The sequence below is a fragment of the Labrus bergylta genome, chromosome 3 (assembly GCF_963930695.1).
Source record: "Labrus bergylta chromosome 3, fLabBer1.1, whole genome shotgun sequence".
Taxonomy (NCBI): Eukaryota; Metazoa; Chordata; class Actinopteri; order Labriformes; family Labridae; genus Labrus; species Labrus bergylta.
Window position 1 is genome coordinate 28165494 of NC_089197.1, and position 23902 is coordinate 28189395.

The 23902-nt window shown below is 38.9% G+C and overlaps 1 protein-coding gene across 4 annotated transcripts; it reads right to left on the reverse strand.

Annotated features, from left to right (window-relative positions):
• lpin1a (lipin 1a) lies at positions 1–23596 on the reverse strand. 4 transcript variants are annotated; one of them, XM_065953093.1, is made up of 24 exons: positions 23370–23596; positions 15055–15255; positions 14538–14633; positions 11638–11734; positions 11300–11522; positions 10375–10449; positions 10051–10143; positions 9672–9786; positions 9264–9519; positions 9007–9159; positions 8534–8627; positions 7990–8189; positions 7751–7844; positions 7304–7373; positions 6124–6210; positions 5654–5746; positions 5477–5535; positions 5234–5372; positions 4703–4851; positions 4441–4527; positions 4115–4267; positions 3682–3796; positions 3386–3489; positions 1–3245 (listed from the first exon to the last, which is right to left on the reverse strand). In XM_065953093.1, exons 1-24 carry the CDS (start codon positions 23457–23459, stop codon positions 3101–3103), a joined length of 2988 nt encoding a protein of 995 aa, XP_065809165.1. In that variant the 5' UTR covers positions 23460–23596; the 3' UTR covers positions 1–3100. The 4 variants fall into 4 exon arrangements, with proteins under 4 accessions (XP_065809165.1, XP_065809167.1, XP_065809166.1 ...); XM_065953095.1 differs by lacking the exon at positions 23370–23596 and adding an exon at positions 18046–18196; XM_065953094.1 differs by lacking the exon at positions 6124–6210.
• Between the last annotated feature and the right edge of the window lie 306 nt (positions 23597–23902).

Sequence of the window (23902 nt, forward strand, 5' to 3'; positions counted from 1 at the left end):
ACAGCAACATAGGACCACATTTTATTTCTGTTCAGATACGTCTGTATGTGTGAAATGGTGGGTGCAAGACACAAACAACAATGGCTGAAGAAGAGTCTGAGGTAACAAGTAGCAATCATCTTTGAGTTTATTGAAAAATGTGTCCAATGTACAATTTCATTCACACCATGTTGTTCATAATAGCTTACACTGCACACTGTTCTGTAGGCTGCTGCTTTACATGGGAGGGAAGGCTCCACATCCATGACAACCCACAGACAGACTGGATAACTGGTCCAGAGCTTAAATAAATCTTTCATAGAAAGAATTAGGAGCTAAACATCTAAAAGATGATTACACAAAATAATCAGATGAGTATGGTGTTCATTAAAAGGAGAATGCATCTTACTTTTGACTTCCATATTTTATAGTTCAAAAGATCTTCTTGAACTCTGTACTGTCTTCACACAGATCAAAATGTGCTTTTGGACTGAAATATTCCAACATGTGCTATATGATATACTTAAAATACCAAGAAATGAGGCCAAGGCTATGAAGTCAGAATGACAGATTCATCTCCTAATGTTGGGAAATTATTCTTTTTATGTGAAATTTGGAAGCCATTGTTTCTTAAATCTCCTTTTTTTTCTCCTTTGTTAAAGGGAGGTTCTTCCTTACACAGATGTAGTGACTGGACAGTGATCATAACATCCACATTAATCTGCACCTGCACATTACAACAGCATGCGTCCGTTGTATTTTTCCTCACTACATTAGACTCACTCAAAGCTTGTTCGCGTCAATAGTTTTAAATGCAAATCAGGAATCAACCTGATTTGCATTTAAAACTATTGTTTTTCCTTTAGGCAAAGTATATCACAGAACAGATTCAGACATATCTATCCTATGCACAAAGAGTATATAACAGTAGAACAGACTCAGTCACAACCAATTAGAAGGCGCATTTAAAGTATTCAGCTTTTCTGATTTGATCAATATGGGATATATTCATATCAGAGTTCAATTATTCTCATACATTCTTACTGAACTCATGTGATTTACTTAAACATGTTGTTTGTTTCATTTTTTCTTGTAGTTTTTGTTCCTTTTCCTGAAACAGTCTTGTATTCAAAGTTGCTCACGATGATTTACTTTTGCATTTAGATGAACATGTGCGTTCATTCACTGTCTGTTTGTTGCAAGAGTTACAAGTGTCATCAAACATACCACTTCGAAAGGAATTCAACAAAATGCAAGGGTTGATAATAGGTAATCCATCCTCTGGCTTCTCTAAATCACTGCAACTTTACCTCCTGCTTTAGTGGTCAAGTTGTGGAACTGCCACTTCAAAGTAAGATAGGAGGCCGCTGGTTTAAGTGCATTAGAATGAGCACCAGTAACATTGTTTTTTTAAATACTGGAAACCCCTCAGAAGATGAGCGGAGTTTTTTTTTTTTTAAGTTGACTTCATATGGTTTAAAAAAAAACAGGATGTGAATTATTATTTATAGTGGTTTCCCTATTAAAAGTGATACATGTGGTTAAAATAAACAGGTTTCCATCTCACAGAAATGCAGTACAGTAGATTTTAAATTTATAAAAAACATGAGATAACTGATAATGAAAAATATATACAAACAACAACCATAAAACTGTTTGTGTAGAGATTTCTTTTGTCTGAATGCACGCAAGTGTCCAAGGCAGAACTGATAAGTGCTGTAAAAGTATATTTCTGTGTGTGGACACCACATGCCAAAACAGAAAAGAAATGACTGTATGTCCTGTAAGAGCTATACAGTTATTGCATTGATGAGCATTAGTCATTAAAACAACAAACACTGAGTGATTTATACACTACATTCGCATATCACTGGAGTTAATTAAAAAAAAACAGACTGAACATAGAAGTTAATTGCATTGTACTGCATTTACCTTGAGTATTGTCACTGTACCCTGGTAAGAAAATGTGCAAGGGTCACATTTTTTCACAGTAGCACGGTCAGAGGACCCCACACATTGGGCACAGAGGATGACTGGATACATTTTCTGTGCTATTTTTGCAAGTTCTGAATGGTTTAGGTGCAATGTGATGTGAAGTGATGCTTCTGTTATAACAGTTTTGTGCTGTATCTGCTGTACCTGAAGAATACAACAGAAACATCCCTGTGTCTGCTAACACCTTAACCAAGAGTCTCTACTATTAGCTGAAAGTACTGCTTGTAACAGAAAAAAAAGATAAAGATACATGATGAAACAACAGGCTGATTTGAAATGAGACTTTGACTTGTTAAGTAAATCATTCCTTAGTTCATTCACCTATTAGGCTTGATGTTTTCATGAACTTCCCTTGATGCTAACCTCAACGTAGGTTAGTGGATCATTTAAAGACAGGCATGTCTGAAATAATAATAAAGACAAATAAAGGTAACAGGTGAACAGTGGGTATAAACCCATATCGGTACACCAGTATCTTAAAGTCATAGTGGTGTAAGAATGAAAATGATTTTTCACTCCTTGTGCATTTTGTATGCAAGCTTTCTATCCACAAGTAAACAATAAATGATGTGGTTGAAAGATCTCTTGGGAAGGTGAAAAGCATGAAGCGAGGCAAATTATTCTTGTGGTGTACTTTTTATGGAATACCTTGTGTCTATGTGTTTGTGTCAGTAAAATCCCTGTTGCTCGACCTGAAGCAGCTGCTGCTGAGATTCATCTGAGATTTCTCTGTAAAAAAGATTTTTCTGATCCAGCAGCTCTATTTTCAGTGACCCCCATATCTGCTGCTTGTGATGTAACTATTGAATGATGGCATGATGTGAAGGTGAGACACTGAAACACATTTGTTTTCTTTGATTCAGTAGTCTCAAAAACTAATCTTAAATGACATCTCTAAAACTTGGATGAGCCCCAAAGCTCCATAGTAAAGAGTAAAGGTTGGCTTGATGGCTGTTTCCGACAGATCTCTAGTGTTAGTTTTTAAATGTGAAATAATCAGCATATTTAGTCTTGATCTGGGCACCAGGCGTACCAGTGTATCACAAAACCACTGACCACCGCATCGTGCCTGACTGCGTTGTGGAGAAAAGCTGCGTCCTCAGTGCTGGATCTGATGGGCTTTTCTTCAGCTTGTTTCGAGAGGCTGTGGATCTTCATCCCGGCTGGTGCCATCAGGAAGCTGGTCGCTCCAATAGTTGCATTGATCAAAGGTGTAAGCACGGGGGAGGACAGGGAAAACATGATCGACCACCTCGCACAGACCACCAAAGCTAAGAGGGACACAAAGAAACAAAGATAATTGAATTGAACTGCACAAAAAGGAATTAAGACAATCAAACATCTTTATACAGCTGTGTCCAGAGTCAGACTACATCAATCAAAAGCATGTGAAACCCAGAATAAAGCTTACGAGGAGATGTTGGTTTTGGCGTGCTCCTGGGTCAGCTCCCCCTTGGGATTGACAGTGAAAATCCTGTTCAGAGGGACGCCCACCTCCTTATAGGAATACACATCCTGAAATCACAATCACACTCAGCGTTACCAACAAAAACAAGATGAACAATATTATACAATCATGACAATACTGACAGAAGATATTATTTCACAAAATGTATGCAGATAATGACTCTTTATCACATCACATATCACAGTACAAGGCCATTTGTTACTGAATAAGAACATGCGTGTTTGTTGCGGAAGTCTCACCGTCGCTCTGTTGCCAAAAGCAGCGTAGAAAGGTTCAGTGTTCGGGTAGAAAAGGTTCTTTATGTCTGTGAGACACTGGATCTTGAACTTCTCTGGTTTCTTCTCAATCACCTCCCTACAAAACATCACAGTTTTAATGATTTTTTTTTTTGCTATCTGTTCCCAGGCTCCCTCAAAGTATAGTTCTAATATTTACAAAAGAAAAAATCAACATGTTTAGAGATTTCTTTCACAGTGCAACGACATAAAAGGTCAATAATGCCATAAAAAACTGTGATTCATTATATTTGTCAGCTGCTGGGCAGATGTGAATGACTAACATTCATGAATACTGTTATTCAGGATTGTGAAATGTTTCTAGTTTAGTTATGATGACTGTTTTTGAATTCCTATTATTAAAATGAGGCACTTCAGTAAATGTTGTGTGTCCGACCTGTGCAAGGCAGAGAAAAGGCTGCTGGGGCTGAGCAGCACAGGGCCCATTGGCAGCATGGTTCCTCTCTCATTGACCCAGTGCAGGTAGCCTCGCGTCATATCAGCCATGCCTATAGCCCTTGCTGAGCAGTACATGAATTTATATCCATTTCTATGACAGAAAGAGAGCTTCAACTTAGTCATGCACACTGGTTTAAACAAGAAAGGTTTAGAATAATGACCCAACTTCAAAAAGAAAATCAAACAGTGAAGAAAACAAAATAATGTTAAGTTTGGACTATGAGAGCTGCTTTACATCTGTATCCTGAACAGAATAGCACTTACTGGCTGACTTTGTGGTAGAGACGTGCGATACCCTGGTGTGTCCAGTCTTTGCCCAGAGTTGGAAGGATGTGACCCAGTGTGTCTGACCTGGAGGAACACCCCACAGTCAGTACAGATGGATTTTATCTTTACACTGAAGGTAAACTCTGACACCTAGTGGTGAAAATATATACTGCTCTCTATCATGAGCTGCTTTGTCGTTGCAGGGAAATTTCACCTATTGGCTTATAGACGTGAAAGGAAGACTTTGCTTTTGTCATACCTGGTGATTGTCCCATCTATATCTGAGATCACAATCTTGTCATCCCAGCTCCAAAAATAGATAGTGCCATTGCAACGGCAGGTGCCCTGATACTGCGTGGTCACACTGAACACCACCTCATTAGGACCCTCCTTTAGCTGCAGACTGGCCTGCAAACACGACCACACACACAACATTTTAAGGGCTATTCCTCTACTGTAGCAAAATGTAGCCTAACATTTGTAACATGAAGCAAAATGAAGTTCATTATACATAGCTTTCAGAGATGCATTTAATAAAGATACATTTAATCTTGCCAATCATCTTTTATCTCTGTGTTTTCTGCAGTAACAGAGAATATAATCCATAACACCACATGTTTCTATTGTTGATTATTATTTAAGAATATATATAGCCTGAGTCTGGCCGAAGGGAACCCAATGTATTCATGTTGCAATAAGCAACCTTATGTGCAATATGTGGGCACTGGGCTTTGGATACTCCAAAAGTGTCTATTCCCATTAAGGGGAATAAAGCGGTAGATACACGTACCAGCTGCTCTGAGGTGAGCCGAAGAGTCTTCTTATAATAAACACTGCTTGAACTCGTGAGGGGATCAGCCAGGCAGGACCCTGACGCCTGATTGGACGATCTGTGATCCTCATCACTTGAGGATGATTCATCTTTCACTCTGGTTAATCAAAGACAAACAGTTTGGTTCAGGAGAAGTATATGATGGCATATGACTGAAGGGCTGTGACATATAAATAAAGGCAGATGTTGGTCTAAAGTTACCTGTTCACTGAAGGCATGGGGATTGAGCTTTCTTCTCTGTCTCCGGCCTCCACTGATTCCTGTTGTGTACAAGGTTAGGGGTCACGTCAATAAACAGAGCATCACTTATAATCGAAGAAGATAATAATGTTTATTTAAATTAAAAATCAACAGAAATGTGCATTTCTTTGCACTTACTGATTTGGAGTCGCTGTTCCTGCTCCTCCATGAGAACCACCAGCGTCCTCCTTTCTTTGGCATCTTTTCCTTCATGATGTTCTCCACTGAGGCCTGGAGACAACCATTCACATACAACTCAAAACTGACTGAAATGTAACTCAAAGCTGATGAAATAAACTCAAATCAAATTGAGGTAGGGAACGCAAGTATAAAAGTGAGAAATGAACAGAAAAATAAGAATACAAAAGGCAAAACATAACAGGGCACATTCACACCACGCTGAATTACAAGGACTCAAGTGAAAGTGTAATGGCAAGATATGAAAGAGCAAAAGATAAAAAAAAGAAAAACTAAAAGGAAGAGCCTTTCGAATACATAGACAGGATAGTAGTATGAAAACTGTGGGACATTTGTAAAAAGACACACCACAACGAAATGACAGACATGCCAGGTGAGCAATGTCCAAGAAAAGCATTAAAATGTCATACAGGCTGGGCAGGGTTGGAGCCGAAAAGACCAGGGAGGCAGTATGAGAAGAGGCCAAAAGCAGAAAACACATAACTCAAACACCAACACTTAGTACACGCAAACATGGAATGGATGTAGGGAGGAGAAAGTGTAAAGGAAACAATAAGGAGGGGGATAAAGACATTATTAAAGTGTTAGGAAAAGAGATGTAAAGCCATATTTCACTGTGGTCTAAGACCAAAGAGTTTCTCCATGTTCACAAACATATCTGTCACTGAGCATCAGTGACAATGCTGTCAAAAAAATGTTTATTGTATGCCGTTTTTTGGGGGGATATCAATGACAAGAGTGTCACAAAAATATTTAAACACACATTATCTTGTATTATTTTTAATGAATTATTCGGAGGACTCTCATGATGAACACTAAACCAGAGTGAAACATCAGATCAAAGTCAGTCATTTTCTGGGAGTGCACAGGAGAAAGTGATGCAGGGGTACAGCAGAACACTAACAGACAGAAAACACCACCTAACAAATATATATTTAAAACATACTCAAATGAAAGTCATGTCAAATCATGATAAAGCTATTATGATTTCTACAACGAAACATACTTCTGAATCATAATGTTGTTTTCAATTTGCTACTTTATTTAAGGCTAGGTGTGCCACCACACAAAATGACTCTAATGATACTGAGCATTGAACATATTATTTAAAAACGACAGTCTTATGATATAGTGTATCTCAACAATACTACAAAATGTATCATATTACAGACTACTCCGTGTTCTTTCAGAGACAAGAATTGTACATTTTACTGCTTTTACCTGACACTGTCAGATACACTTTCTGATGATTGGGATTTTTGATACAAACATAAAAAAGGTTATTAAATTATATTATGAAATGCTGCCCACATAGCATTGATAATATTTATTTGGTTATATGATACATTATAACATCAAACTATGAGGGGCCACTCTGTTTAACTTTCCGTACTTTGAAGACACTTTGCCAATTAGCACTGGCTGTTTTAGCTTTAATAAATCAGAGCCCTTTTCCACCACTGATGTTAGGGAAAAAAACATAAAGATTCAAGATTTGTATTAGTCACCTGCTCATGCAGATGTGTAAACCTTACAATAAACTGACAACAAATGAGATTATACTTTTGTTTATCACTGTGGTGGTCTTACCTGCGGCAGAGGTTTCTGGTAGACCTGCATGGCCAACATGACTGGAGCTGCTGTATTCCAGTTGTAGTACCTACAACAGATGACAGAGGGCGCTATAAGCACTTCTCTACACCTCACACTTCTGTCTCACACAACACAGCTGAGCTATTTGATTCTTAAGACAGCTAGGACACTTGTTTGTTTTCTGCTGTAGGTTAGATTAAATGATCAGATCATTACTGTCTGAGATGTTAATATACCTTTGAGATATAGCACAGCATACATCTGAAGATGATTTGCTAAAATTCTTAATACAGATAAACCAAAAAACTGTAAACAAAAGATTGTGTCTTCATGTTTTCAGGCAGTAGAAGAAAAACTAGCTTAGAATTTTATTGTAAGAGAACGCTTTCTCAAGTTTCTCTAAATGTGTATCAAACATAATGAATAAAGTTTGGCAGTACATACTTGTTTCCTATCTTGACAACCAGGTTAGGGTCATCGATCATTGAAGGGTTTTCAGAAAACTGCTGGTATGAAATTGCCTTTTCCTGGAACTCTTCTGTTGCATGAAACAAGCACAAGTAAAAAAAAACAGTGACACACAGATTCAGAAAGTAGTATTAAAACATAATTTCTCATGCGTGTTTCAAACTTGTTTCATTTGATCATATTAGTCCCTTTGTTGTTTACTGTCCTGCTCCTACCTCTTGTGATCTCTTTGTTGTCTGAGAGTCCTCCGCACAAAGAGATAGCAACATGAGCCAGGTCCCCCATTTGGTCGGACAAACTGTCTACACCACTGTCCATCCCACTGCTGCCTACTGACTGTGGGGATTGGTTAGCACTCCGCACTCCCATCATCATCATCTCTGAGTCCATCTTCATAGAGCTGCTGCCTCCATCACTGAGAGAGAGAGAGAGAGAGAGAGAGACCCCATCACAGAAATGAACCACTGTTGTGATGATGTTGGACAGTTTTATGATATCATCAAAGAAATGCAAGTCTAAAATGTCCAAATAATCTCAGAAGTAGCAGCTAATATGGAAAATCTAACATTTTCACATGAACAAAGTGTGGGCAAAATATTACAATGAAAGTGTCTTCAATTCTGTTCAATTATTCTGAGGGGCCTCCGTGATCGCCACCACACAGTAAATTACAGCCAATAAAAGCCCTCTATTGTACTCTCATGTAAAGGCATACACAATCATGTTTGGCATATGTAGTGTATATGTTCTATAATGAACCTTTTAGGGAAGTAGAGAGCAGCAACTTCAGGCTCCAGCTCTGTTATATCATCCAGGTACATGCCATCAGCACCCAAGTGTTGGCTTCTCTTTTCTAAAGAGAGACAAAATCATGCAGATAGGGGGTGGTTATATGCACATCACACAGGTACAGATCTTTTAAATAACAGCAGCAAGAAAAGAAGGACATGCCCGCACACTTACTTAGTGCCAAAAAAGTTTTAATAACCAAAATGTTTCGACCAAATGATCCCAGTCATGTGATAGTTTTGTAAAATGGGGGCCACGCATCTAAAAATAGATTTACACACTAATAGGCATAGATCTTATTATGATGGTGGGTGTGGTCAAACATGCAAATCACCCCAGTTGGAAAAAAAACACAATGTAAAGAATATTATTCAAATACAATCACAGGGCATACATAAACTAATTCAAGAAAAAGCCTTTACATTGAGGTAAAGCAATGATACCTTTCTTTTTGGATGGTGAATCTGTTCTTCTGTTGGGGCTTCCTCTGTTACCCCCCTCATCAAGATGATCAAGGAGCATCCTAGGAGATGCTAAACTGGCTGTTAACCCCTCCATCTCTGCACACAATGGTCCAACACTTTCCACTGCTCTTCCTACAGATTAAATCGATTATGATAAAAACAAAGTCATGGGTCAATAGGATACATATTAGGTTCACTTTAGACTTTCTTCAAGGATTCTGCAATACTACACTTACTATAGTCACCACTCTGATAAGGCTGTTGATTTGTTGATCTGTCCTCAATGTGACTACCTTGCTCTCCTCCGACCCTGTCCCCGGTCATACTGTCCTTGTCCTCACTGTGAGCAGCCGTCTCTCCTGACTCAGTAGCATAGAGATTGAGGGAGGGAGGTCCAGTGTCATTAATGGCTCTGAAGTGAGTGCAGGCAGACACCGGGATGGAGACTGCTGTGACAGGGTCCTGCTTTAGATGGGAAGTGAGGAAGGCTGGCTGTAATAAAGAAGCAGACAGAGATCAGCTCTTTCAGTTGTTTTTTGTGTTGTTGTCAGAAAGACTTACAATCATTCACTTCTTAATACAACTCTAAATTCCACTACCCTGCTTATGCTACAATATGTAACACGTTTGTGTTTATAACCTACCTGGGCAGCCTGTGGCAGTTCCCCCCAGGTCCAAAGCATCTCAGGGTTATCTTTGTTCTGATTGTTTAGCTCTGAGTCGCTCTTCGGAGTTGATGACCGTGACTCATCAGGAATGCTGGGATGTGACAGAATCTTGATTTAGATAAGTTAGTAATCCATATTCAACACCCAAATACCACAAATTAGTTTTACATATCTACAATACACTTGAACGTAATGGAATAAGAACATGAGAAAAGGCTTAACAACAACATGAAGTCTAAACGCATGGAGCTGAAATCACAATAAAAACATTCTAATCATTTCAGATATTGCGACTGATTCCTTCAAATAGTTGCATTTTTCAGTGATTCAGAGATGCTCAAATTGAAGGTAATACCTAACATGGGAAGAGAAGTGAGAGGTCTGCTGAGGACAAGAGAAGGACAGACCACACTGTGGAGGGATGGAGAGAGTCTCCTGAATCCCTTTACTACAGGAAGAGAAAAAGACACAGAAAAGACATTAAGCAGGAGGGGTGGAGAGGCAAATGGAGAGAGTCGGTGAATGTGATTATTATCTAGTTATCATAAGATAAAATGCAAAGCACAATTTGAACAGAATAAAACAGAACTGAATGGAGGATAAGAAGAGTTTACAAGACATTTCAATAAGTAGAAAACTAGTTCATCCTAGCAGATTTATCTCTATATCAAAATAATACCTCTGTGAATGGATCCAATCAGTGCCGGGGCGGGCGTGAGGGTTGGCTGTGGACCCCTGATCCCCAAATACAGGTCTGTTAAACACACACATGCAAGAAAAAAAGTCATGAACACAGACTAATTATTTCTCAAACTGTGTGCACATACCATATTAAATTCTCTGTAGGTGATTTATTCATTCTCATAAAAATGTTCTCAAGTGCTTTAAATAAACCAATGACAGTCTGTTGATCTCCACCTTACGTTGAATAAAACCCTTACGAGACCTTTGCAGCCTGTTTGACTGTAACCACACGTCATAACCATCCTATAAATAAGCACAGCAGCTTGACCTAAGGCAGACACACATTCTTCCCTGTCTTTCAGGGTTTAAGGAATTTTCCCACTCGGCCATGTGGGCATACTTCCTAAAGGAGGCTCTGAACTCCTGCAGTAAGGATGCACTGTGAGCTATTATTTTTAAAGTGAGGGAACACTGTGGGAATAGGACATATCCCTGGAGAGTGTCCCAAAAACAGATTTGCTTTTAAAGAACTTGATTGAATGATTTCCTGAACTCTACAAGCCTAATCCTTACCATATTATAACCAAAGCAAAAAAAACAGAACAAAGTTCATCTATAGCCATGCTAGATGCTCGGTGATGGTGTTCAGGGCTTTCTAAGTAGACATGCTGACATGATCTCAAAGTGGATGCTACATACAATATATACAGTGTTCAGCATGTTAACATTACATTCTGCAAGTTGGTATCCTAATGTTTGATACTTGGGGCAAAAGACGGTACAAGTGAGGCTAGTGGGAGGGAAATTCATTTTGCAGAACCAATATTTACTCAGGTATTTTTACTTATTCCTTCATTTCTGAAAGCAAAAATCTAATTTCAATCTGATACACAAAATTAAACAATCAATCTGGCACACACCTGCTGCCGTCCCCCTCTTTCTCCTCATCTGAGCTCAAGTCGATAGTAAACATATCTTCTTCATCTGAGAACTCTTCCCCGCTCTCCTCTCTTCTCCCTCCTCCTCCACCTCCTGCATCTTGCCGTGCCTTCCTCCTCCTCCTCCTCCTCTTCTTGGAAATGCCACTGTCACTTTGCTGTGGTCCCAAGTTCAGGACAGGGAGTGAGCTGCATGGGATTGTGTCTATGTGATGAGAGAGAATAGTATGACAACAGTTTGTAAAAAAAAAAAAAAAAAAAAAAAAAAAAAAAAGTACACACGCAACATTTCCAAAATACATTTTTACAACAGGTCCTACCATGGTGACGAGCACTGCCCCGGCCCAGCTGGGACTCCATTAACTGCTCCCCGATGGACATGATGGGAGAGGTGGCGAGGTAGGACGGAACTACTTCCTGTCAGGGGAGGAACATGGCATGATCATGTGAGGTCCTCAACTTTTATTTACTGTAACTTTGAAAAATAATTTTCAATGATGTCAAGAGTGCAATTACAAAAACAAACGTTCAAAATCTGTCATTAACTTCCAACTAAACTGTGTGTGTGTGTGTGTGTGTGTGTGTGTGTGTGTGTGTGTGTGTGTGTGTGTGTGTGTGTGTGTGTGTGTGTGTGTGTGTGTGTTTAATCTGGTGAGAATTTAGGCTTGAAATCAGATTAGCAAAATCACACAGATCAGCCTGTCAGTCTCTGTATGAAGACTCAGAAGGAGAAATATTGCAGAGAGAAACACACAGAGACAGAAAGAAGATGAAGAGATGATTTTAAGAGTACACGCACTGCGCATGTCCTTACACAATCCAACACAGCCCCATTCATCTTACAGGTAGAGAAGGGGACAGAGCTCACACTGGCAGGTCACTGCTTATCTACTCACAGCTAAACCCTAAACTGAAAATTATTTTTAGCAAAAGATGAGATAAACCAGGAATCTTATGTTGCTGTTTTTTTTCTTCTTAGAAAGCACTTCATCATAACCACATTAAAATGAATTACACCATGTTTGTTTTTTATCTAACCACACTTCAGAAATTCCTGTTCTTTTATGGCCTGCAGGTTATTTTCTGCTTTGTCAATTCCTCAATGTTGCATTTGCATATTATATCCCTCCAAGCAAGTCCCAACCAATCCTCATATTTAACATTACAGCCATGAGAACAGTGCAGGAGAGAAAAAAAAGGCTAAGAGAGGCACAGAAGACCTGGCTCAGTGCCAAATACTGACTTAAAACGCTGTTGTTAATCTTTTTCTACAATCACATCAATGTGGCATAAAAAAAACCCTTAGGGAAGAGAAACAATCTTCAAACTAAACAGACCACTGTATGTCAATCCTCAAGCTACAGTATCTGTTGTTTCATCATTTTATGTGTTTATTTGTGAGGAACCCACGCTGGGCTTTACTGCTGTAAACTAAGTGTCTAGCTTTTTGTCTATCTGTCTGTATGCTTTACTGGTCCTACTCCTCCTTCACCATGTACGTCTGTGTGACCATCTTTCTATGTTCATGTCTGTACAGGCAGCACACAGTGCCAGCCAATTTCTGTTTGCAGCCTGTGTGCGACAGACTGTAGATGAAGATGAATTTGGCAGAGCTATAAATAGCCCCGTGGTGGTCTTCCACTCTGCAGAGGAACAGTTAGGTCAAGGAGAAGATTTGAAACAAGGCATAAAAGACAGTCATGAGTAAAACAGAATCAGAGTTTTTGTTTGAACTTGATTAAGCCTTTCCGAATTATTTATTTCCCATAAACATATTGTTTTAGGATCTGCTCTAAAGAGGACAGGCAAGCTTTTGATCTGAAAAGGTTCCCAAAACTGAGGAAGACAGAGGTTGAATAATGAAAGCAAAAATAGCCCAATGTAATCCTTCAGATTAGGATTTAGAGTAATGAGTAAAATTAGGATATTCCCTCTTAATTCCTGACTTGGAAACAAAATCAACTCTTAATCCATCTGCCACTCATTCTTGTCGTTCTCCTAAGCAAACTTCCCTCGTCCCCCTCTATCACTCCTCTAACTTCCCATGAAATCATAGCTATCACATTTCAGAATCTGTAGTCAAAACAACAGAAAATGTTCCCAGGTCAGATCATTTTCTGCTCTTTGCCTTTGTGCTGAACAACTTCCATGTGACATGATCCAGTATTACAAGATCTTTAAGCAGGACTTCCATACTTTTTTAAACAGCAAATGACTCTTCACATTTGGAAGATAGCTTCTACAGGAGCAGATTGAATGGTATGAAGTACTTTATTCCAACTCCTATCAGCTCATACATAACTAAAGTACTATTTACATTGACATGACAGTGTCACAATAAGACTCCAGAATAAAGCCGTGGGATTAATCATACTGCCTCTCTGCACTTCATTTTTTGGAGTTTCATTCACTGGGCAAAATTTGCCTAAATGATGTCCTTTTTTTTTTCTTTTCTGTTCTGCAGTTTGCTGGATGCACATCTCAAAGAACTAAAAAATAAAAATCACATGACAGATACTTATTCAGAATGCCTTGTGTTACAGCAAATGCATACATATAGTCTAAGCATACAGATTCTGGGAAATATTTAAGTGTTGTTGTATCTATTTGTAGTACGAGTCATTTTTACTACTACAGAGTTGCAATCTCCAGCCTATATTTATTTTTATGATCTTTCAAACTGAATTTTCTGTTTCAAATGTCATCTTCTCAAATTAACGTCAGACCTAAATAATAACATCTAATTTACAAACAAATATCCGATGCTATCTGTCTGACATCACTTGTCTATAACTTGAATGTAGACTAATTGACTTCATAGAAAAGGTTGTTTTTTTAGGATCACCATATTTTTGAATGTTGCCAAGCGTCACACTGTTACTGTACTGTAATAACAGGCAATTAACTGTCAAAAGATTTTACAGCAGGCTCCTCCAGCAGAACTTGATCGTGTTAGTCTCATGTTGCATTTTAGACTACCATTGAAGAGGGGCACGTTTCTGTATCCTCTGGGCTTGTCTCAGCATGAAAACTATTATAACGTCACATATTTGTAGAGACTGGTGAAATCTTTCAGAACGATTCAAGGTGGCAAAAATGAAATGTGCACACATCAAGCACTCGCTGACATGAGGATTCATTGGTCCTGCATGACCTTCGTGTAAGTTCTGTCCTATATTTGCGAGTGTTCACAAACTCTGAGTAATGACTCCTTACTCACCAGAGTGTTCTCAGTCTCTTCAACGAAAAAGGCTTCACCATTTTCCCCAAGCTTCATGTGCAATCTCACCGGCTCTCCATTAATCTCTATGTCCACCTGAAGCACACAATTCAGATTTTTTAACAAGTTAAACATGGATTGTCCTTCAACAAATATAAACATACGGATTTAAAATAAAAAATGGGCAGGAATGTCTGTGAAAGTATTTTTGTGTGTCATTTTGTATTGAAATTTAACCTCAAAGGGGAAAAATATTTATAAAAAATTTGAATGCAAATTTTTCACTTGTCAAAGTCTCTTTTTTGAACATTTTTGAACAGCTACTCTTTCCACCTCTACTATCAATGATTTTTAGCATCATCTCACTTCATCATGACTTTGCCTTTGGTTTTCTGCTGTTGTCAGTGAGCAGCATTCTCTAAACTGTCAAATCACCTTCATACAAAAACTCATGACAGGGATTATAGAGCAATAAAAAGAGTGAATGTATGGGGACTGTGACACCCTATAATCTCACCACTTTCTCACGGGACCGCAGGACACCCATCTTGCCAAAGCGGACGTGGAAGGGGGAGCACTGCAGGGAGCCATCGGGCTGCCGTACCACAATGACATCTATACATCCAGACAGTGTTGCAGGGTTGAGTCCCCTGTACAGCTCCTTGACCTGCACAAACACCTGACCCGCCAGCTGACCCACATAGTTCATGGTCTGTAACTGGAAACACACAGGAGAGGAGAGGAGGACAGTTGTTTATTACTTACTCCTAAACATCTAACTTTTTGTTTTTTGTTCTTTTTGTTTTTTTCTAGTAGGATTTTCCTATGTACAGAACATCACACACAAGGAGGAAAATCACATTTGATGAACCTACCTACTTACAAATGAGACAGTTTGTTTAAAAGCAAGGCCATGCTGTCTTTCTTTCATTTTTAAACCACAATATCAATTCACTGAAATCAATAGGTGCCCACAACTTTGCCATCTCAGACAACAAGCAGGTTTTTGAAATCATAAAAGTGGCACTATTAGATCTTCTCTGAGTATGAGGTGTGCTGAGCATTGGGTGTGTTTATGGCTGTTAATCAGTTAGTTTTGTTGCTTATGTTGTATGAAGATATCAAAAATCAAATGAGATACCCAAAGGTGATTTTTCCCCTTTGTAAAGCAAATCCATCCCATAGGAGTAGAGATGAGAGTAATCATGTGATGCTCTGCCAGTCTCTCTGATACAAACAGCCTCTAAACATTTACTGATGTGCATAATGGTGATTTGATTCCATGGGCAGAGAGACAGAATGGGAAAATGAATTCATAACAACTTCTTGATAAAGAATAGTTGATATTTAATGGTTTTATGCAAATAAAAGAACATAGACTATATGAGAAGGCTACTGGCCTCAGAGCCCCTAGAGATGCCTTTCTCATTGAAGCAACTGCAGCATCAGTCAGAGTATGTGATACACAGGTACTCCATCTTTCTCTCTATGTACCCTAAAACACCAAACATGTGTGATAATATACTTTACAAACTACTGGATTTGACAATAGAGAGGGGATTTGGAATTTGTCTTGCACTAGGATTGAAACCCATTCAAAGGTAAAGGAAAGAACAGAATATCAGGGGAGAAACTGATGATGAGACAAAAGATATAAAGGACGCAGATAACAGGAAACACGAAATATGAGAAACGACTGCCCTGTCTGCGACACAAAATGTCCTATAACATCTCCACCTGTTTTCGGCTGACTCAGATATTGGTACACAAACATGCACGCATACACATACACACACACACACACACACACACGCACACAGCCTGCCAAACAGATGGCTTCATTTTTAGGCAGGGCACAAAAGAACCTCTAAAGTAGAAGATGATGAAGCAAGAATTCAGGTGCCTCCGCTCTAATGACCCGGCATCACACCCATGTGAGACTTGTTCTAACCGGTCATCTACACCAACACAGTACGCAACAACAACGGCAACAACAACAACAGTGTCATTGTGTCCAGACTGCCCACCTGATACCACTGCTTAAATCATGTTTACACAAAATGTCACATGTGCATTAAACTAACAGTGGTGCCTGATACATTGGACTGTGTTTTACAAGTCAATCAGTCAAACGACAATATATCGGTTTTCTAAGTAAAGTCATACATCAAATTGATAAAACTTTGCTGAGGACAAACTCCTATATGTCTAATTACAACATAGCAGAGTGTTTTAAATGACATTGTTTCAAGTGAAAGAGTATTTGACTTGTGGAAACCAAGACACCTCAAAACCTGAGTGAAAGGATATAAAAAGTTATGTCTAACTGAACACTGCTGATGTTAGAACATATTAATGTCATTTGGTTGAAATTACATTTTAACCTCTGAGTTGACTGCTAATTTACATACTTACATCATTATTTGACCCTTTAGTTTAACTTACCTCCTGTTTTTTTTTCTTCTTCTCACAAACAAACTCATGCACTCATTCTCCACTTATTACTGACCTGACCGCATTGTCAACACAGACCACGTGCAAACAGAGAGGACCATTTCATGCACTCACAAAGCCTTGCCCACTCTTCTGAGAAACTTCAGTTTAACAGCCAATCACAATGTCTCCATTATGTAATATAACCGACCCTGAATCCTGGGTCGACTCTGGGTCATTCATTGTCATTCAACGCCAATGCTGCAAATGATAGCTAAATAAACAACACGATGATGTTAAAGGACGCTTATTCTTTAAAAAGAAAAAAAAATGCTGTTTCATTGTCAGCAACACTGAGCCAGAGTCAAGTGTGAATCCTGGAGTCTATGGCGAGAACCAGCAAATTCCACAGATGCTTCTTTAGTAAAACTCAGTGAAAATAAACCTTCAATTTCATTCTCAGTGCAGCACATAAAGTGAGACCCGAAGATACAAACAGAGAGGCAGACAGAGGTGAGGGGCAGGTTGAGGGGTTAACAGACTAGACAGATGATGATGTGAAGGATTATCCAATTAAACTTTATGTGACAAAAGCAGCAGTCTGACACTCTGTGATTATTGACCGATACAGCTGTATGGTTACAAGGACATAGCTCATTTTCAGTAGCCTATCTTATTCTGATTAACATTAAAACTATATTTTTAATAGGCTATCGTCTATTACCATATTATTTATAAATGAGAAACATCTAAATCTATGTCAATGCTGGATAGGAAATAGGACTTAATAAATACGAAAGGTAATGTGAAATAAAAACAATGTGAGGTTGTTGATTTGCTCGTAGTATTCTGCGTGGCCTGTGTGTAAACATCTGCACACGGGGTGAGGCTCTGCGGTGTGCGCCGCAGCTCTGCCTTCATTCAAACAGCCGCAAACCACAACACGCAACAACAAGCATGAAGGAAGAAGCCTCAATATCAACATAATATTACTTGAATGTTGCAGTAGGCTATGTTGGGATCTGTTATATTTAGCCAACAGTAGGTCACTGCACAATCCAGCCTTCCTACTTACATTATTTATTGATTTCGCTTTTCCCTCCGGGATTTTTCCGCCATCCAATTTTTTTTGTTTTCACACCAACCGTCCTGTGTACAGTTAAGTCCTCTAAGTGTCAAATCCTCAATTCAGACATTGTCGGTAGATTCCTCACATCTGATCTTGAATCCTCTGAAGGGTGCTTCGTTATTTAAACCACGGTTGAATTATTCCTCCCACCACCACCGGACTGCAGGGAGAGAGACACCCGATTGGCTGAGTCAGCGCTGACGTCACACTGTTGACTGAAATCTTCCCACTTAAAAGTGAGTTTTGTTTATGATTGTACTTTCGTGGCTCCGTGCTTTTACTATCACTTCGACCTAGGTTATAAAGCCTTTTGTAATGATGTGTATGGTAATTAATGGCTCCATCAAATAGCCTAATTAGCCTATTATAAAGTCTTCTATAGTAGCTTTTTAAATCATACATGGACCCTACAGTGAACACTTTTGGCTGCATGTAATGTCTTCTCTGTTTATGCTCATTAAGAATGAAACTTATCTTCTTTTTTGAATAAGTTTAAACTTACCAGAACAACCCCTTAAAATTGACTATTCGACCTCTGACCTTCTGGGGGGAATACGAGCTGCAGGGCATCTTGACCAAATTTGAATATTAAAAATATATTGATTTAAATGAATGTTTTAAATGGTATCAGCAGTAATGATACAATGCTTTAACTGCTTGTTCAAAAACTTTGATTTCCCTAAACAACTTGAAACTTTTCACACTAAAGTTTTTATGATCGACTTGTAATCCTTCAAGGATTATATAGGTCATGTTTAGTAAAAGTGGCTCTGGATTTATTTATGTATGATGCAGGTATATAGCTGCAGGTTAAACAGCTTCTCTGATGTTTCATTTAAAGATAAGATAAGATTCACTTTATTGTCCCAGTAGGAAATTTGCCTGTGATTGAGGTTTACTGAAGTGTTCTACTGAGAAGTTTTAATTAAATCATCACATTCCAATAAATGTGAATGGTCTGAAAATGCCTTCCTATCTGTTGTCATTGTATGAGTAAAAAAAATAATGTGTGGAACCAACAAACGTAATTACTTGAATGGATAAATTCACTTGATGTTGGCGATTTAACACAACTGAATACAGAACAGCAAAGGTTTTGGCATATATTTCTCCTGCATGACAGAAGAGCACGAGTAAACAGGTTCATATTCCCAAGAAATACATGTGTAATATGGAGCTGAGCAGACAGGAATAGCAGTGACATTCAGGAGGCTCCAAGGCCTCTGCATTTGTGCCATGCTTCTCAGTTTTCAGAATGTAAATCTACCCACCTGCTCTGACACTCAATGCCAGACCAAGACATTGTCAGTGTATTCATTTTCTTTGGTGCATTTTGATTCCAAAAGGACCTACTTAATATTATACAAACCATAGCAATGTAAAACTGTCACATTGAACTGTTCTGATGTTGAAAAGCATTAAACTGCAACACTAACTGATCTTTGTTAAGATAATAGCGAAAAATGTTCCCTTTGCAAAGTGTTGCATGAGAAGATTTAATGCCATTCTTGTGCCTGTATTGATAATGGAAGCTAGCTAAGCTTAGCATGATGACTGCAAGCAGGGATGAACAGCTTGCTTTGTATTGTTTTGTATTGTCTGTAAATACCCAAATCTGCATACGACCACCTCTGAAGCTCACCAATTAGTAACTGTAGTATAATGTGTACATCAGTATGGCATTGCACAGAAGCAGTGAGTGTAAAAAGTATTTTCTTGATTCTGAGGTTACCATACAATCATTTAAGCTAGCTGCTTGCTGACTTTAGCTTTTGATTGTAAAGTTGAATAAAAACAGTGATGGCATTTCAGGCCTAACACTTCCAGATGCTGACAGCTGCTCGGTGAAATGTGTAAATGTTCAAATACATATTTGCTGTAAAGAATGTTTCAAGAAGTATGTTATTTTTTTCTACTACTAGCCTACTTCTATTTATAGATCAAACGCAAGACTACTTATCAAATTATCCTCAGGATGAGAATAACATAACAGTTACAAGCAAGGAAAAAAAAGGCATTTTCCTAATTTAAGAAACGAAAGAATTGCGGCTGACCATGGCAGAAAATGATGATACCCATTTGATTGTTTTTCCTAACTGCAGTGTGTTCCTTATGTCTGTAATCAGATTATAGCAAGGTTATATAAGGAGATATTGGCTGACCTCAGAGTCAAGTCTGGACACAGAGTTCCCACTTTAAAGAAACAAACACAAAAGTTGCCTCCCCGCAGAGTCTCCCCTGACCAGGGTCTCATGGCTTTTGTTGTTACTCAATGTTTCTAAGAACTGGACCTCCGAGTCACACTCATATCCAACTGTTGCTGCTTTATTAGAAAGTTGTGATACAACACTGGGACCCACAGAGTGTAAATTAGGTTTTCTCAACACATGAGCAATGAAAGAGGAATAGAAAAGGCGTCTCTCAAGGAATATTAGCATACAGAGAGCAAGAGAATGTGTTTTCTTGTGTTTGTATGCATAACACTTCCACCAAAACATGTCAATCATTCTGCTGTTAATCAGCATGTGCACATAATTGTGCTGTGTAACTCAGTACCATGTGATTACTCACTTCCTCATAGTTTCTGATAGAAACACACACTCTCAGACACACTATCAGCACTAGGCAGCGGGACAGGGAACAGAGAAACACGTGTTGGGACTTCCAAGAACTGAGTCATTCATCAGGGAGCAACAAGAAGCCAACGAGGGGAGGGGGGAGGGGGGAGGGAAGGGAGAGGGGAGAGGGGCGTGACAGACAGAGAGAATATGGAGATTGAAAAGTAGGCGAGGGAGTGTGCAGAATAATAACGTTCCTTTAAGTTTGAAGGGCAACAGAGGAGAAGAACTGGTTTATTTACTCCACTGTGCAGGAAGATTGTTTGATTAGGTGGATTTACTCAGGCTTTGGTTTATGCCTTTTACTCTTCACTTTTTATTTTCAGAAACTGAAATGTATTTGAGTTTATTTCCAGAGATTGATACTACTGTAATGTGTATGTTGAAGTTAAAATGAAGCTAAGCTAAGCAAACAGTTAGCTTAGCATTAAGAGTAAAAAGAAAACAGCACTCTTGCCCTTTCCAAAAGTAACAAAGTCTACCTACCAAAGCTCACCTGTAAACAATTTAAGTAAGGGAAACTGTTTCCCTCGTTTTAGTATTTAGGCTAAGTTAAGCTAACATGCCGTAGCTAGAAAACCAACAGACAGCGGAGTAAATTTTCTCTTGTTGCTTTTGGCAAGAAAGCCCAAAGGACTGTTCCTCAAATTTCAAATTATTTGTTCTCTGTTGGATTTAACAGAGTTATCATTAAATTTACCAGAAGCGTGTTCAAGTGTGAAGAAAATGAAACTGTAAACACAGGCTTAGGTTGTGTGTAATTTCAGGAATGTCATTCACTACAGTACATGTGACCATGTGCTCTGTTTGTTTATGTGAGTGGGTTAATGTTTGCTCTCTGCATGCATGAGCAGTATGTGTACAATATATATATGTGTGTGTGTGTGTGTGTGTGTGTATGTGCTGGCTGTAAACTGCTCTCTATCTCTCCAACTATCAGCCTGAGGTGTTGCTTTATAGCAAACATGTGAGAAGAGAGAGAGAGAGAGAGAGAGAGAGAGGAAGATGTGATTTGCAGGGACAGGGAAAGCCTGATCTCTCCCAGGAACTCTCTCTGAGGTCAAGAATACATTCATTTCATCACCACGGCGACAGGGGTGTTTTGGGGGGATGGGCTTCACGAGCCAATCAGAGGGTTGCCTGAGCACATTTCAACTGTATTGTTCAACCCGCCCCTGTGTCCTATAGCAGACATGCTGCTTGGCTTTAGAAATATCTGATTAGTTTGCTTCCAAGGACCAGGTATGACCAATAATAGATTTTCTTACTGCTACCACTAAACCCCAAGTGTTCCATCAGGACAAACCAAACCAACAAATTCACCTTCAGAGAATGCAGTCAGTGCGACCACAGGCTGACTTAGAGGAGAGGGCAGAACTAGCAAAGCCTCTCTTAGATAATGAGCAGTCACTGTCAGGTTCCATGGTTTATTAGCATCATACTCTTTTTGTGCATGCCATGCATATTGCCTATAGGGGTAATGTTTTGTAAGATACAACAGACTGGAATTTTCAAGATAGGGTGGCATTTAACAGAGGCTGTGAACCCGAAAGGCTTCCAAACTATGCATGTTTGTATTGATACAAACTTGATTCTTTTAACGCATTCTGTTAAAATGTCTTTTAACAATTTTACATTTGAAGACTGGACTTGGGGACTTTTAGTACTCTGGTATTTCGTCCCTTAATAGATAAAGTTATTGATGGCAGCATAAAGGATGAAGCATGATGTATGAACATCAGAATGTGTGTTAGAGGATCTTAGGTAAATGTATTGAATAGGAGAAAATCAGGACTATAAATGCTTTAAAGATCTGAATATGAAAGGAGCATACACACCAACATTCACAGAGAGTAAACAGCAAGACAAATAATGTCTACTGAACCTCAGCTAAAGATAAACTTCAGTCCGATATGATCTAAAGGAGGAAGAGGGAATGTGGAGGTGCTGCCTGAGCCCACATAGCCACTCACAGGCCTCTGCATGGTTGGGCTATTATGTAATAGGTGCACTGACTGTGGTGTAATATGCCTTTATAAGTACCTGAGTGGGCTTGAGGTCATGCGTGGCGATATGAGCTGTTGATAGAGCACATGGTTGCACTGCACACTAACAGAAAAAAGCTCACATGCTCTGACTGCAGAAACCTGCATCAACACTGAGAACATGTGCATGGTCATAGAACAAAAGGACACAGGATGAGCAAGTTAGCTGATCATTGTGTTTTTAAAGACACAAGCTCTCTTCTGACTGGCCAAGTGGTCCCTCTTTCCTCACGCCTCACTTCATCGCCCATGATTCTGTTAATTGGTAATAGCAACACTTCCTAAATATATATTTTATTTCAGTACCTAAAACTGTTTTTTTTTTGTTTTCATTCTTGTTTTAACTTGTTTTAACTTGTTTAATTCAAAAGTTAAATGTTAGTGTTGGACCCACTGGTCTACTTTCTATGTAGCTTAACGATAAAGACCAGGAATGAGAAGTTTGTCCTGAATGTTTACAACAGACAAAAAGCTAAATGCAAAGTATTGAGAAAGCTGGTCAGCTTCTCTACTGTGAATAACTGCTGCTTTAAAGACTTTTTTTTTAAAGACAACTTTTTCTTATTTGCTTATATTTAAAAAAACAATATATTTAAAAAATTGTTACCAAGGACCAGCTGTAATTGGGACTGTCATCTTCACTGTGGCTGCTGAAGTCTTGCTCTCCATCCTCCACGTGGGTCGCTTCATCTCGCATTGTTCACAATCCTGAGCTGCTGAGCAGACTCTTGTTGTGAAAAGTTTCAGAACATTGCAGGATAATCTGTGGGGGTCCTTCTTACTTGTCCAAGTAGATATATTTAAAAAAAAAAGTTGCAGCAGTCAAGACTGAAACAGGAGGTGGTCAGTACTCGAGGTGGATGTCAAAAATCTGTTCCTGTCACTTCTTCCCTGGTCAGCTTTCTCTCAAATCTTGATATTTTAGTTCAACACAGTTTGAGATCTTTTCTTGTTAAATGCACTGTGCCTAACTCTGAGAGCGTACACTACTAATTTAAATAAGCATCTGTTCAAGATGGTGTGAAAGCTTTTGGTGGTTCTGGTTGAGTCCTTTGACTCTTCAATCAGTGAGACTGTTTGAGTGAACGGTTTAAACTAAATTTATCACGTTCTGGGAATGGACTTCTTAGAGGAAATGTG

What these genes read in the sequence shown, in the direction of transcription:
- lpin1a (XM_065953093.1), bottom strand. Translation starts at nt 23,459, where the DNA reads ATGCGAGATGAAGCGACCCACGTGGAGGATGGAGAGCAAGACTTCAGC. An exon ending in AAGAGACTGAGAACACTCTG is followed by an intron (nt 11,735 to 14,537) that starts GTGAGTAAGGAG and finishes CTCCCCTGACAG; the next exon opens with GAAGTAGTTCCGTCCTACCT. An exon ending in CTTTTCTCTGCCTTGCACAG is followed by an intron (nt 3,797 to 4,114) that starts GTCGGACACACA and finishes GATGTTTTGTAG; the next exon opens with GGAGGTGATTGAGAAGAAAC.